A 15,294-nucleotide genomic window follows, 5' to 3' on the forward strand; every position below is an offset into this window, starting at 1 on the left:
AGGGAAGTGGTGGATTCTCCGTCCCTGGAGATATTTAAAAAGAGACTGGATGTGGCACTCAGTGCCATGGTCTAGCAACTGCAACGGTGGTTCAAGGGTTGGACTCGATGATCTCTGAGGTCCCTTCCAACCCAGCCAATTCTATGATTCTATGATTCTATGATTCATATTGCTTGCTTTAAACAGATCACCTGATTATCTGAGTGCTCCTTTGTTTTCTATAGTATGAGCAATAGTAAATGATCATTTATGCAGTCTATGACTGCATCTATCATATCTCTCCTCCCTCATCTGCTTTCCAGACTTAAGAGCCCCAGACTAAGTCTCTTTCTTCCTATCAATGCCATTTCATACTCATCATCATCCTTGTAGCACTTTCTTATACCTTTATCCAACTCTTAATCTCTTTGAGTTGAAAGAGACCAGGATGAAGTTTACAGGATGTGGGCAGGCCACAGATTTCTACAATACTGTAGCAACCCTGTTTTGTTCTATTAATTTTCTGATTGTTATTTGCACCTCTTTTGCCTTTTCAACCTCTGACAAACAGGGAACTGGGAACTTTATTGAACTGTCTTCAGAACTTTACTGTAGAGATAATGGCAAATCTATGCAACTCTGTTTTGTGCATTTTGATAACGCTCCCTATGCCTATCAATTTTTTTATTTTTGGAAATAGAATGCACTAAAAATAAAATAAATTCTGCGGACTAAAATAATGGCATGCAATGTATCAGACTTTAACTAGAACGAGGCACCTTCAAGAACATCAGTGACTTAAGATGTAAGTAAACAAGTGTCTATGTCTTAACATATTCCCACCTCATCTTTCCTACCTTGATCTTAAATGCCAAAGAACAGGTCTGGAGGCTTGCTAATTCATTGGCAGGTTTCTCAGCAGCTTTCTATCTCTGGCTTATGTCAAAGGAGTCAAGACTGCCTAGCACTCATAGAATTTGACCTGAAAAGTATTGTTCTGGTAACTGTTTATACTATGTGACATTGTCACTTCCATAGTGTTTGTAGAGCTTGATGTTGGAAAAAAATCATTTCTTGAGAGGTTATGAAAGATCAAGAATGCTATAATGTCATCATAATTACATGAAAGTTGGGCACTGGCATTACATAAAAGCATATTGAATGCTTACTTAACATAACATTTGAATAAATCATGTTTAAAATCATGTTCACAGAAACATTTATTTCAGCTAGAGCCACACAGTTTAAACTTCTCATACATAAACATTTTTGGCATTATTTATCAAGCTTGGCTTGCATCTACTTAATTTATACTAAAAAAAATAAAAAAGAGATAGCTATGTGAATCTTATATTTATAGCAGAAATCTCCATCGTCTGCTGCATACTGAGGTTTCAGCAGATCTACAATGGTAATTCAATAACTGTGTCTATAATATCCTGGGAGTTTTAAACACACTTCCCCAGTTTTGCATTTGGCATTTCAGTCTGTACTTTCTTACTTTTCTTGATAGGCTTTTAAGTCCTAAAAATAATTTGCTAGCGCCTGTCATACTATGTGATAATGATGCCCTTGAATACCTAACCTGGTCAGTATGGGTTAAACCTCCTCAGAAAAGGGAAGGTGAATTTTATTGACTCATTGATGCAGGTGCCTCAGTGCTTTTCTAGTTACTAGAGGAAAGGTTTGCAAGATGAGTTGAGCAATCTTGAGGCAGATGCCCAGAAGCAGCTCTTGCAGGCAGGAGATTTACATTGAGGTTTTGCATCGAGTTGTTACAGCCAGGAGTTATTGTACCAAAGCTATGTAATATGGACTTAATTTGGTCTCTATTGAGTATGCTGGGTCAATCAAAAGAAGTATTTTCTTCCCTTGAGAATGAAAAAAGCTCACATATAATGAGGTGTGTGTTCTCTAAGTCTGTGGAGGAGTCTAGCACTTTATTTTATTTTATTTTTTTCCTGTTTGTAAATGGTTTGTGTGAGATTTACAGAGTTCTTTCCAGGGTAGAAAAATCACATCTTTTTTCTCAATAATGGTATTCCATGTTTAGATGCTTTCAGCATCTGAAGCTGAAATATCTTACTTTATTATTGTTAGCACTATCTTCCAAGCTAGATATGTCTGCCTTTGTATCCATATTTTCATGCTGAATAATTTTTTTAGATAACTAACATCTCAAGAGTACTTGTTAAGCATTCTGTGATTCTCTAGCATTGCTTTGTGTCCTGGCCTTAATCCAGAAAGAGCTTTACATTTCACTCTCCTAAAGATTATTTTCAAATGAATATGATATTTAACTCTAATTTCTGCTTCTACATGATCTCATCGGATTTAGATGTTGATAAGGTTGATAAATGTTTAAATTTTAACTTACATATAGTTAAAAGACTAGCAATTCCAGAAATACAATACTGACTTAACAGCTTCCTTTCTTATTTGCTGTTTACTTGCCATTAGCAGAGATAGTCTTCATGGTGCTGCATCCTAAAGACATGTAAAACATCTTGGTCATCCAAAAACAAGCTTTTGGAGGGCAATATGCCCAATCTACTTCCTTCTCATTAAATCATCATGGAGGACATTTTTCTTATTCAATATTACATAGCCAAAATTTAGACGACTGCCTCAACATAGGCTATGTTAATTGTTATTAGGTACTTCTGGAGAGTGATTAATCTACACTATATTAAGTGTTTTCAGCTTTCAGAGTTCCTTTTGGTCTTTGGACTGACTTCCCCCCCCGGCATCATCCTAGTTATTACTGTAGCCCATAGTAACTGGCTCAGATTTACACATTTAATTTCTGATGCTTACATCAGCAAAGAATCCCAACTGGAGACATTTTTAGTTGTGGTACCATCCAGAAACTGTGAAGGCATTCAAAAAGCACACAAAGTTCTTATTTTACAGATCAGAAAAGTTCTGAAATACCAGGATGGGTTGGTTGTTCATGATATGTTTTCCTGTGTTACATTGAGTGGGCCCTCGAGAGATCTGGGGAGAGAAAAAGGAGGAAAGGATGAGTTTCTACATTGTTATTTTAATAATCCTAAATGCAAAATATTAGCTCTTCCTAGCAACGAAATCTCCACCAGCAGTGATACTAAAACCATATGCCCTCCGTTTGATTTACCATCAACAACTGCCTGGCTGCACACAGAGCCTCTCTGCTTAATAGTGGCTCTAGGCAAGTTCATGCATAATATTCAAAGCAGTTTTGTTCTTTTACTAAAGTTGTGATAAGGATGCAAAGCATTTTAATGGGAACAATCAATTATGTCATGATATTCATATACAACAAAATGCTTTTAATATAAGTACTTTTAATGTGGTGCTTTTGTGATGGGGGAATTACTTCTGTAATACTTTCAGAGGCATGTCTTCTATTGGTGCCAGTAGGAGACTTCTGTAAGAGATGAAAATTTACTCATGATTCACAAGAAGGCATTTTTCAATGCAGAGACCAAAGTATTTTACCACCATGCTGACTAAGAGTATTTCAACTTCAAGATGTGTCTATATTTTTGTAAGGGAAGAAAAGAATGGAATGCATTATTAGTCTGAATAAAAGCCAGTTGTTAAACTTCAACATCTAGAAGATGAAATTTGATTCTCTCCTGTTACATTGGCCCAATTGTTTTCCTGATCTCCCTTTGCTCTTACCATCTCTCTTCCAAAAAGTCCTGCCACTGGCATTTTTGCTGATGGATGCTGAAAATTATAAACACAAGGTAGCCATACAGGATGTTTTGCACTCTTGAGAATTCTAATAAATATATTAACAGAAGCTGATAGTGTATATAAATTTTGTTTTATCTTAAAGGTATGCATATACTTAGGCAAGGTCACTTATTCCACATATATTTTACACACTCATTTAGAAGCTGTGCTCACTTCCACCCACAGCTCACTTTCTATAAATCCCATGTCACTTGCGATGGGACCTGTGTCTGTCTCTCAGGTGTCATTGCCTATGTTTGGGAACATAGTCCTAAAGGAAAATGAAGACGGCATGGTCTCAGACTCTCTCTATCCATCCTCTGCAGATGGAGACTGCTTCCTCCAATACCTTGCAGCAAATGGCCATGCACATTTCAAAGAAGAAATCAGCCATCTTCTTGTCTCAATACTGACCATGTGACTCTACCAATATGAGATTAGTGACTACAGTCAAGGGATATATTTGGGTCAGTGTTGGAGCTGCACATACTCTTCCTCCCCTCCTCTCTCCTTTGCTGAGCTCAAGAAATTACCTCAAGCCTTCACTGAATCACAGTGGACCAGACAACTAAAGAGTGTGAACACCAGACAAAACTGTATTTGAGAATACCAATCAAACTACAAAGTAGCATACTCGAGCATGGTTGCAGGCATGCAATATTATATGATCTTTAAATACAGACTTGTGAATCCTGATGACTAGACCTATTAAAAGAACAAAAGATACTGTGAAATAGGATTCATCTGCAGATGAGATGCAGGTGTCTTCATGAGAACTGAGAGCTCCCATTATGTCAACAGAAATCTAGTCACCTCAGTTAATGGAGCGTATGTATAGGAAGCTGGAGATCCTTCTCTGGGGTGGAATCTGACCTCAGAGGCTCAGCCCAGTTCCCATACACAAGCATCTTGAGCTTTTGGGATGCTCTAAGATATCCCTGGGACTCCACAGCTACTTCTCCAGTACAGCTTGTGTATCTCATAGATCCTGTGTTGTAGCTGAAAGCTCTCTGTCATGTCTCAAGTAACTCAGGGCATCTTTCATGGACTAGATGGTGGCATCCCAGCCCTGACAGTTTTGGTTTACATGGGTAGCTATTTCAAGGGAATCCATGACATGAGACTCCACATCTCCCCTACCAAGTGCACAAAGGAGTTGGGCATCCCCAATAATCAGCTGTTAGCGTCCTTCAGTCAGTACATATTTAATGTAAAATGCATAACCACTCCAGGAACAGTGACCAAACCCAGGATTTACCTTTCCCATGTAAGTGGAGCTTAATGCATTCAAACTCAGGATCATTTACCCCATGCTTTTAGTTGCTTCCCTTTAACTTCTCTAAACAGACAGGTAAAGTAACGCACAGAAAGATAAATCATATTGTAAGATACAAATCAATACTTACTATGGAGCGTCCCTTACATTCATCACGCCTTCTCAGAAACTACTTAGCTAAAACTTATATTTTATTGCTGATTCCAGCAAAGCCAACACATTTCAGACAGTATCTCCTCTTGTTCGCCCTTAAACCAGTGGCACTCTTTCAGAAGAGTCCTTTGTTCCCACATGTTCTGAAACAACCCAACACAAAATTCAGGGAGGAAAAATTCCTCTTTTTACTAGATAAAAAATACACAATATGTTCTGCAAAGCCACATGGATTTCAGCTGAAAAAGCTCAAAAATATTAGATTTTCAATATACCTTTTTATATAAATCTCAATGTTGTAACACACAAAAGTATTCAAAACATGAAAGTATCTCATTTTACATTGAATACATTGCATTAGATGTCATTTTTTTTTTTTTTTAGTTTGGCTTATAAAAAAATAATGAAATAACTGAATTGGACAGCATTCATCTAGGTCAATTAGAAACCTTTTCTGAAAATTGTTCACATAGCTTTATTGAAACCGTTTATTGTTGCGCTGTGGTTTTCTCAAAAGCAGTGACTATTTTTTCCCTTTTTTATTTCTTGGCAACAGAGTCATGGATCTATAATTAAAAATCCACTTAGACAACTTCCAAAAGATTATTACAATCTTTTCATGTCAGGAGTTAACAAGCCAGTGTATATTTTTTTTCCTCATCTCTAGGTTCTACAATGATGGTCTGACAGCCTTCAAGGCCCTAAACTATGTTTTGTTTTGGCAATGGACACAGGGCATGCAAATGATTTTTCTCTCTCTCTCTCGTTTTAGGAATGCAGTTGAAGAAAACAAAAAACTATATGCAATTTATGACACAAGGTGAGTAACAAACGTACTGAAAATGCAGTTATCTGTAAATGAATGAAATGTTATCTTTTTAAAATGTTAAAAATTAATATTAACTTTTTTTTTCCTCACAAAATAGTCTTTAAATTCAGGTTCAATGAAAAATAGTAGACCTTATCATGCACAAAATTCTGTATCTACCTGATTCCCCCTTACATATAGTAGCTTCCCTACATGTAATGCATATGACAAAGAAATATAGTCACACAGATAGCTTCATTTACATGTTACTCCACAGATGGAATCTGGCCCATGATCCTGATTTGTGTATTATGAGCTTCTGATGCCAGTGGTTGGGAAATGAAAGTGAAGGGCTACCTGGCAGAGCCTTAGGAAAAGAGGCACTCATTTAAAAAGACTAAAAGGCACTTCCACCAGCTGTGGATACAGTTTGTCTCTATACAAACACACCTCCACACTGAAGGGAGTGTTCTTCTCATCTTTTGTGGACTGTTTCCCATTAAGGGCACTCCTTAGCATCAGCAAAAAACCTCATTGTTTAACCTATTTTATGTGGGAGTGTTGGAATACATGCATGGCTTTCTTCTTTTCCCCACTGTTTATTCTTTTCTGTTGTTAAAATTCAAAGGGACATTCAGATGAAAATGTCAGGAACCAAGATTTCTTAGTGTTATAGCTAGTTCTTACATAGATGCATCAGCTAATATCCTGGCTTGATCTTCCTTTAAATATACAGAACACTAAACACAAACAATTCAAAAAATGTCATCTCCACTCCATATAATCTCACACACCGTGAGGCTTGTGTCTTGACTTGGCTGCTGCAGAAAAAAATTGCATAAAAATAATTATAAAAAATTAGGTTCGGAAAGCTATTGATAAATACGAAACCAGAAAGAAATGGGTAATATCCTTCTACTTTTATTTACCTTAGAGAAAAAAAAAAACAAAACGCTGCATACTATTTTGTTAGAATAATGTGCTCCTGATTAATGGATTTATCAAGAGTAGAAATTCTTAACAGAGAAGTCTTATATAAAATAGCTCTTCCTCCACTGCAGTTTCAGTAAAAAAATAAAATCAAACCTCAATAACATGTCTGTGTTTCTAAACAGACCACGTTTTCATCATCAGGAGAGCGACTTAAAGAACAGTACTACTTAAACACCACAGGCTTCTCTAATGTATTTGTGTTATTTCAGTGCATAATCATTAATCTTTATGATGAAAAAATTTGAGTTATAAAGAGCCCTGATTATTTCTTCCTCTGCCAAATTGTCAATGGATTTTTATTTTGATGTGTCTGACTCATTATGTGCATAATCCAGAGGTTTTGTCACATAAGGAATGGAGTATTGTGGGAGTACTCTTAAATTCATTCAGATAATGCAATTTTTTGTTCTATTTTCCTGACTATGAAGAAAAATAATCGTGTGAAAATTAAACAACTGTTCAAAACCATTTGGGTCAAGCCTTTTACTAAAGGCAAATTTGTCCCCATTTCTCATATTGATTAATACCTTACTCTTTATGTGGCCCACTGAAACATATAAATCTCCACAGCATCAGAACTGGTGACAACATTAATATTTCTATAAAATGAAATAAAAGCCAGCAAATCATGCAATCAAAGCAAAGGGATTCATACAATGTATGTAATCTGTCTGACAGACATGGGGACAAGGAGTATAAACTCATCGTCACTTATAAGTGCAGCATAAACTGTTGAGTGGTACTCAACACTGGCAAATACTACATATGTTCTCTGGTAAATATTCATAGTAGATAAATGTAATATTGTTTTCCTTACACAATATGTCCAGCAATCATGGCTCACTATCTAAACAGGCAAAACACAGCATATAAAACTGTGAAAGTGCAGAATATTCCCTAAGCTCCAATGTTACCTACTCCTCAGAATCCTCTCACCATAAAACTTGACTTCTGCTGAGACACTGTAGGATAGAAAGTAAGAAAGTTGATCTTCTTGAAGGAAAAACTAAGTTTCTGTCCAATGGTATTTTGGGAAAAATAGTCTTCCACTTTTGATTTCATAAAGTAAAAAAGGCAGGCTTGTGGGGAAAAAAAAGAAAAAGAATTCAAAATATTCTTGTGGATTTTTTCCCAGACAGTTTTATTAATTAAACCTTCTCAGCAGGTTAAACCAGCAGGCTATTAAAATTGCTCCAAGGCAGAATAGGTAAGCAGCAGCATGGGTCTCAGACTAGTAAGATTAATGTCCTGTGTTTCTCAGAAGACACCACTTCAGCTGTAGCAGCAATTCTTCCCAGTTTTTTGTTGTTTTTTTTTTTTTTAGCTTCTCTCTCTCTCTTTTGTACCTCTGAACCCTTTGTGATTGCAGTTTACTTCAGGATAAGACTGGATCTTTGTCAGAATCACTTAACTGGCAGACAAGCCAGAGAGGAAAATGAAAAAGAAAATGTTTTGATAAGTGATTCTGACCTCAGCATGTAAGTTGGGCTGTGTTCATTTTGTCAGGTAAACCTGCAGTACCAATTTCCAGGGCAAGAGCTCAGTAATGTATTGCATAGCATGATCAAATACTTCTCCCCTCATTCTCAAGCCAGTCTGTCTCGTGCAGTCTGGTGACTGATAGTGGTAGCACTGCAAATGCAACAGTTCTGAGCAGACCTCTCCTGTCACTGCCCTCTTCTGAGTATCTCCACTAGTACTGACAGTGATGAAGAAAACTGGATTTTGTTCCGAAGTTGTGAATGGCTCCTCATTCATTCCTCTCCTGCTTCCTTTAACAATTTCTGTCCTTTAACAGAAGGTATGTGTGCTCTGTTCCAGCTCCTCCTGAAAAGAGATGATGGGTGCATCTACGTAGCATTTTTGTGCAGATCAGGACTGCCTGTGAAGTGAATCATTTGATCGTTCCCACTTACTGTGCTTTAGTTCACATCCCAGAGCAGACTCAGAGCACATGAACTTAATTCCTTTCATTCAAAACTAAGGTGAAAAATGGTCCCCAGCAGCACACTGAATGTGGTACAACTGCTAATGAGCATCTATTCTAGACTATATATTCCAGATTATATTCCAGACTGTAAATTTTCCTAAGTGAAAAACAAAAGAAAACAAACAAACAAATACCCAAACAAAAATCCACAACAAAATGTGTGTGGTGTGGATGTCAAGTCTTCAACACAGTTTTACTCTACAGACCAGCCTTAGTGCTTGCTAACCCAGACACAGCCAATGAATCCATCATAACCCCACTCACTCCAAGGCCTTCTTTCACCTGTAGGTTTGGCAGGTGTTTTCTTCCCTGTGTATCTGCACTGAGTCAAGGACAGTCCTTTTGCTGCTTCACACATAATGCTTCCCTTTACAGTTTAGACTTATCCATTTTTTCAGCAGTCTTTACCAATACTGGCAATACAAGGGAAGAAAAGAATATTGCTGTGTTTACCTTATTGAACAAAAATTGATCGGGAGCATAGATCTTAACTGTCCAGTGGCCCAGAAGCAGGAACCTTTACCAAACTAGCAGAAAGAATGATGAATTTTAGCCCCTGTATTTAGTATTCAGACATTCAAAGTCTCATCTTTTACAGGGATAATTTTCCTGGGACAGAAAGACTGTATGTTGGAAAAGAGAAAGAGTGGGAAGAAGGAATGATGAAGGCACCTAAGGGCAGTAGAGAATCCAGTTCCATTCCTTACACCACTGAATGTTGATTTATTTTATCCAGTAATTAATTTATGAATTACTGGTTTTTCATGGAATAACAGTACTTCATAAAAAAGAGACAAACCACTAGGCCATGATAACCCTTTTCTTTCCTCCCCTTCTTAACTATTTTCTGAAAAGCAGAACATTTCAGATAAGAGAGGTGAAAACTTTACCAAGGTCCTGTAGTCTGGCCTGACCTCAGAAGATACATAAACCTTTGCTGTAGTGAATAAAAGTGTCCAGACTTATTTCTGCCATGCCTTGAAATAACCTGTTTCCTTCAAAAATAACTTTCAGGAGCTTAATTTCAGAAGAAAAGTCAGGGTGGCAAATCTTGGGGAAGGAAAAGGAGTCTATTTCTGTGCCTATTTATTTCCTATTGGCCACATTAAATAACTCCCCCCAAATCTTTCAGTCCATTATTTCCTTAAATACTCTGCACTGCGCAGGGCTTTACTGGTTCTAACTTCTAGACTGTTTTCTCAGAAGCTTTGTTCTGATTCTTTCCACCAGGAAAAAAAACACAGTGGCATTTTCACTGTGAAGGTTGTATCACTGACAAGGAGAGATGATTTTAGCTTTCATGAAATTCACTGATCATTTTGATTTTTTTAACACCTTTCAACTAATCTTTCAGGTACTGATAAGTCTAATTGAATCCAAAATCCCAAGGAACAAATGCTCCATAACCCCACTTACAACTTCCCTGTCCCATCAGCTTCAACCTGGATTACAACCACCCACAAGTAAATGGAAAAGGCTTCTTTGAAAGATCAAGAAGGCAAATATTTAAATGAAGTGATAAAATATAACAGACTCTACAGCACTGTTGATTCATTCCCGCCTCAGAAGTGTTTCCAAAGTACCAGGATAGCGCATTAATCAGAAGTTGTGTGTCTAAAATATTTTATTTCAGTTATAAAACTGACAATCTATTTATGAAAAGGTTTTAATGCTTAAATGCATTTTTAAACTATCCTGAATTCTTCCTAGGAAATATTTTCTTCTATGTTAATTATTTCAGAACTTAGGAGGAGAGAACTGTGTTCTCTCCCTAAATTTCCTTTCATTGAAGTACTTAAAAAAGCTGTTTTTTGTTTTTGTTTTGTTTTGTTTTTTTTTTTTAAATAAGGATCCAGGGCCTCCAAATCTCTTTTTAAAATCTATATATACTTATTATTTAAGTTTTTGAGCCCTTCAGTCATGAATGCTTTATGTCACAATTCTTAAGCTTTTATGATAAGCCCTATTAGCTTTTGAATGAAAGCTAAAATTTTCATTTTCTTTACAGTCATAGTAATTATGGCACTATTAAAAATTTCTGGCTATAGTAAGACTTAAAATGAAATCTCCAAATTTTGCAACACTGTTTCTTTACATTTTCCTCACAGCCTCACTGGGTAACATTGTTTTTAAAGTAGCTTTAGTATGAACTGCAACAGAAACAAGGTCAGGAGGTTTGCCATGGATTGCACTTTTGAAAAATTTGTTGAGGGTAGACAAAAAAACATCCATGCTTTCTCAGCTGTTCACAACACCACAGCATTCCTCAAGTGTCTATCCTTTTCCTAGCAGTTTCTCTAAGGGAAAAGGATATGTTTAAAGAAGAACAGCAGGCAAGAGAAAAACTGAAAAAAAGACATTGCTGTTATCCCTTGCCTAGTGAAATATTGTGCTCCATTATGGACCAGTGGCCATTGACTGATAACCAGGACCAGGAGCTGGCTAAGGGCATGTTTACACTGTTGGTGGAGTATGGTGAAGAGGTCTGGCAATGAGAAAGAGCTGGCTCTGGAACCAAAGGCAATATAGCCAAGTCAGTGTGCTTCTGTTCCCATGCCAGTAAGTCCTGCTGAAATGAATAATTAACCTGGAAGGAGGTTAACAATAATAACAACTGTGTTGTCTCCATCCTGACCAACCTTTTATACAAACTTAAGAGCACCCAGAAGCTCACAGCCAACACAAAAAAGAATGGACAACTCTCACTGTGGGTCCATTTGGCACCAGTGCAGTTTCCTTTCATTACTGTCCCACATAACAAGCCCTGCTGTGTGCTCCTATACGCCAGAGGAGCTTTTGCCTGGCAAAACACGACGATGACTGCCTCTGCTGATGGCATCCTCACACAGGGATGGCTTAAAAGATCTTCAGGGTCACTACCCACACCCTTGGCCATGGTGGGGTCCCCTCTAATCCTCCTGTGCAGGTCGGGACAGGGCTCCCAGCCCAGCTGCCTCTCCTGCCCCAGCGTCTTTTCCCTGGGAATGGTTCCCAGGATGGGTCGGGAGCAGATAGGCTCAGTCACCCCGAATGGGGGAATCCGAGGGGCAGAGAGGAGAGGCTGAGGCCAGGCCCGGTCCCTCCTCATCCCGGCCCGGCGCCGGGCAGCCCCCTTTTACCCGTCTCGGCGGGCTGCCCCATAGACCCGCTCCCACCCCGAGGATCCCCCTCAGCCTCCCGAAGAGATGGAGCCCGCTACAGGGAGCGCCCCCGCGGAGACCACAAGGAATCACCCCCGCACAGACCACCTCCCGCGGTACCGAGCCGGGCGTGCCCCGAGGCGGCGCCGGGGGAGCCACCGCCCCTCGCCGCTGTCCCCTGCAGCCCCGCTGCCCACGGCGCCCGCCCTCGGGCTTTCCGCCGGGAGGGACGGCGGCGTCCTCCCCCCATTCCCTTCGTCCCTCCCTCCCCTCCCGGCTGGCGGGAAGGCGGCAGGGCGTGCGGCGGCGTGCGGGGAAGGCGGGCGGCGGGGAGGGAGGGAGGCAGGCGGCCGGGCTCCGGCGGAGGGCGGCTTCCTCCGGGGCTCGGCGGCGTCCGGCCGCAGGTTGGACGCAGCCGTGTGTGCGGGCGGCCCCCGTGGGCCGGCCAGAGGCGTTAGGGTAGAGGGTGGAGGATTTTTGGTTTGGGGGGGGAGAAGGGCGAGGAGGGGACGACGGGGACTGTCGCCTCCGCCTCTTCCTCAGCGGCAGCCGGGGCAGCCGGATCGCGGCGGCAGCAGCGGCTGCTGCTGCGCGGAGGGAGCACGGAGCGGAGGGATGTGGGGCTTTGGGGGAGGCAAGATCTTCGGGATCTTCTCCGCTCCCGTCCTGGTGGCCGTGGTCTGCTGCGCCCAGAGGTAGGAGCCAGCGTGCCCTGGCAGCGGGGCAGGATGCGTTTTGCCGGGGGAACAGACTGATGCGCTTCTACACTCCCTCCCCCCTCTCTGGCTACTGCCGTCTCCCCTCTACCCCCGCGCATCCCGTCCTCTGCCTCCTCTGCCTGACACCCCCGTCTCTCTTGCCCCGACAGTGTGAACGATCCCGGCAACATGTCCTTCGTGAAAGAAACTGTGGATAAATTGTTGAAGGGCTACGACATCCGCCTGCGGCCAGATTTCGGAGGTGAGTCCCCCTGCCCGGACTCCCTGCCCGGAGTCTCCCCTCTCCTCTTTCCCTCGCCCCGGGGCAGCCGCCGCTCCCGCATGGCGGAGCCTCCGCGGCCGCGCTGCTGCCCGCCCGCGTCGCGGACCGGCGGCGGGTAACGGTCTCCTCTGCCCGCAGGTCCGCCCGTCTGCGTGGGGATGAACATCGACATCGCCAGCATCGACATGGTATCCGAAGTCAATATGGTGAGTAGCCGGGGAGCCCGGCCGTCGCCGCGGGATGCCGCCCGGCGGGTCAAGGCCGCCCGTTCCCCGTCCCTCCCTTCGCATGAAGTGGCTGCGAGGCGCCGAGCGATGCCCTCGCTGCCTGAAAACTTTATTTCCCTGGAGACTCGCTTTCCCCCTTGCCCCCTCTCCCCTCTCGTTGCCTGCGGCCGCCTCCTCGAGTGTGAGTGGCACGGCCGAACCGGGGGTACCGGGCCACCTGACCCCCTTCCTCCACTCTCCGCCCTCCCTCCTCCCCATTCCCCACCCCGGGCGCCGTGGATCGGAGCTCGCCGGTCCACCGGCACTTGCCACGGCCCCACATCCGACGGGATGGCAGCGGCAGTCGAGGGGTTTCCCGGGGCGGGTAGTGGTGAGATGGGGACTGTCGGCGTCTTCCCTCTTCTTGCCCGGTTCAGGCTTCGCAACAGCCCAGCTTGTCAGTGTGTAGGGTCTGACATGTGCGAGTGTGTTTAATTATTGGTGTTGTATGGGCTTTGAAGGAATTGTCATTTTGCTTCGCCAAAGCAATACTGTTGTGGGGCTGTCCCCACAGGTTCACGGAGAAAAAGTCAGGTGTTTAGTGTCTTTCTGCGTTTTGGTCCCTGGGTCTGTGCAATTTGATAGTCTGGAGTTGGAAGGTAGGATTGCTGTTCTGATGTGGATTTTTCATGTTTTTGAGCAAACTGCCTGCTCCCTCTGGATCTCAGATTGTTCCTTTTGCAAACCTGAGGTAGTTACTAGCCTACTCTGCAATGCTGTAGTTACATGACATTAAAAATAATTCTATGCTTTCAGTAGCCTAGATATCTTCTAGTAAATATGATACCAACGCCTCCTTCAATGCACTGTTGCAGTGTTGCAAGCTTGGCTTTATACATAAACTGTGTTTTTTCATTAATCCTAACCCTCCTGAGGGCATTCTGAGATAGAAACCTTTTGCTACTTCACTGCTGCCTGCCTTTCTAATCATTCAGGAGGGACAAATTAAACAGTTCTTACTTTAAAAAGTTTATTTTAGGCTTCCTGCAAATTTAGGCAGCTGCAGAGACGCCTTGTATGTTCCACAGGCTTTTCTGTACACGTAGGATTGCTTCTCAAAAAAACGGGAGCTGTTTTTGAAGAGTAATTGAAAAGTCTGATTTCACTATCCCCACTGCCACCTTCCCCACCTTTGGCTGTGCTCCAGACTTTGGGAAGCACTATATTATGCATTAAATTAATTTGTAACCCTTTGTGTATGTGAAGTGCCACACAGGCAAGAAATATCAGAGAAAGGCAGAGCAAGATTGGAAAGAAGATAGGTGTATGCATAGTGCATTTTGTGCCTTTTTTTTTTTTTTTTTTTTTTTCCCAGCTGTGGCAAAGCCTGTTAGGTTTAAATAACAACTTGTCCAACCAAGTGTAGCAGGGGTATAAGGAAAAGTAAGTAATTACACTCCTTGTTATATTGCTAGACTGGGTAATTGCATCTTGAATGAGACAGGAGCTCCTGAAGAGGATGGGTGCCATCACTTCCTACCAGATGCTGAGGCAGCATACCAATTACTACAGTTTCTAGCTGCCCCACAAGTCAGTATCCACTGTTTCTCATTAGTTGTCAGAGCTCTAAAAAAGCAGAGGGTTTTTCTGTGCCCTCTCATGGGGCCATGCAAAGTCTTTATAATGCCAATACTGATCTCACAACAAAAACAAATACATGTTTCTGAAGGGAGCTGCTGAAGTACTGTTGTTGCAAAGACTTTGTTTACTTGAACTAAAAATGAGCAGAAGGGACTTCTGGTTGGTTTAGTTTCTTACTACAATAGGACTTTCAGCTGAGCTTGTCTCTTCTCCCATTAAAAGAAGTCAAGTACTGCCTGAAGTGATTACTTCCAGTTATTTTAGGTAACTTTATACTGATCTGCAAAGATTCTTGAGGAAATATAAAGAAATTATGACTAAGGATGAGCAGAGGAGCTTTTCAAGATTACTGAAGTACATGTTCAGAGATAGTAATGTGGAAGGCAAAAAAAAAGTCACGTTAG

The 15,294-nt window shown here is 41.6% G+C and overlaps 1 protein-coding gene across 2 annotated transcripts in view; it reads left to right on the top strand.

Moving 5' to 3' along the window:
* Positions 1-12,605: 12,605 nt before the first annotated feature.
* GABRB3 (gamma-aminobutyric acid type A receptor beta3 subunit) overlaps positions 12,606-15,294 on the top strand; it is a 109,100-nt gene continuing 106,411 nt past the window's right edge. Inside the window, exons 1-3 of one of the 2 annotated variants that reach the window (XM_030453183.1) lie at positions 12,606-12,757; positions 12,931-13,022; positions 13,182-13,249. In XM_030453183.1, the coding sequence (XP_030309043.1) occupies positions 12,678-12,757; positions 12,931-13,022; positions 13,182-13,249 (240 nt within the window). In that variant the 5' untranslated portion in view covers positions 12,606-12,677. The remainder of the gene's footprint in view (positions 12,758-12,930; positions 13,023-13,181; positions 13,250-15,294) is intronic. The other variant, XM_030453187.1, reaches the window with a different exon arrangement.

This window comes from Calypte anna, chromosome 1, assembly GCF_003957555.1.
Source record: "Calypte anna isolate BGI_N300 chromosome 1, bCalAnn1_v1.p, whole genome shotgun sequence".
Classification (NCBI taxonomy): Eukaryota; Metazoa; Chordata; class Aves; order Apodiformes; family Trochilidae; genus Calypte; species Calypte anna.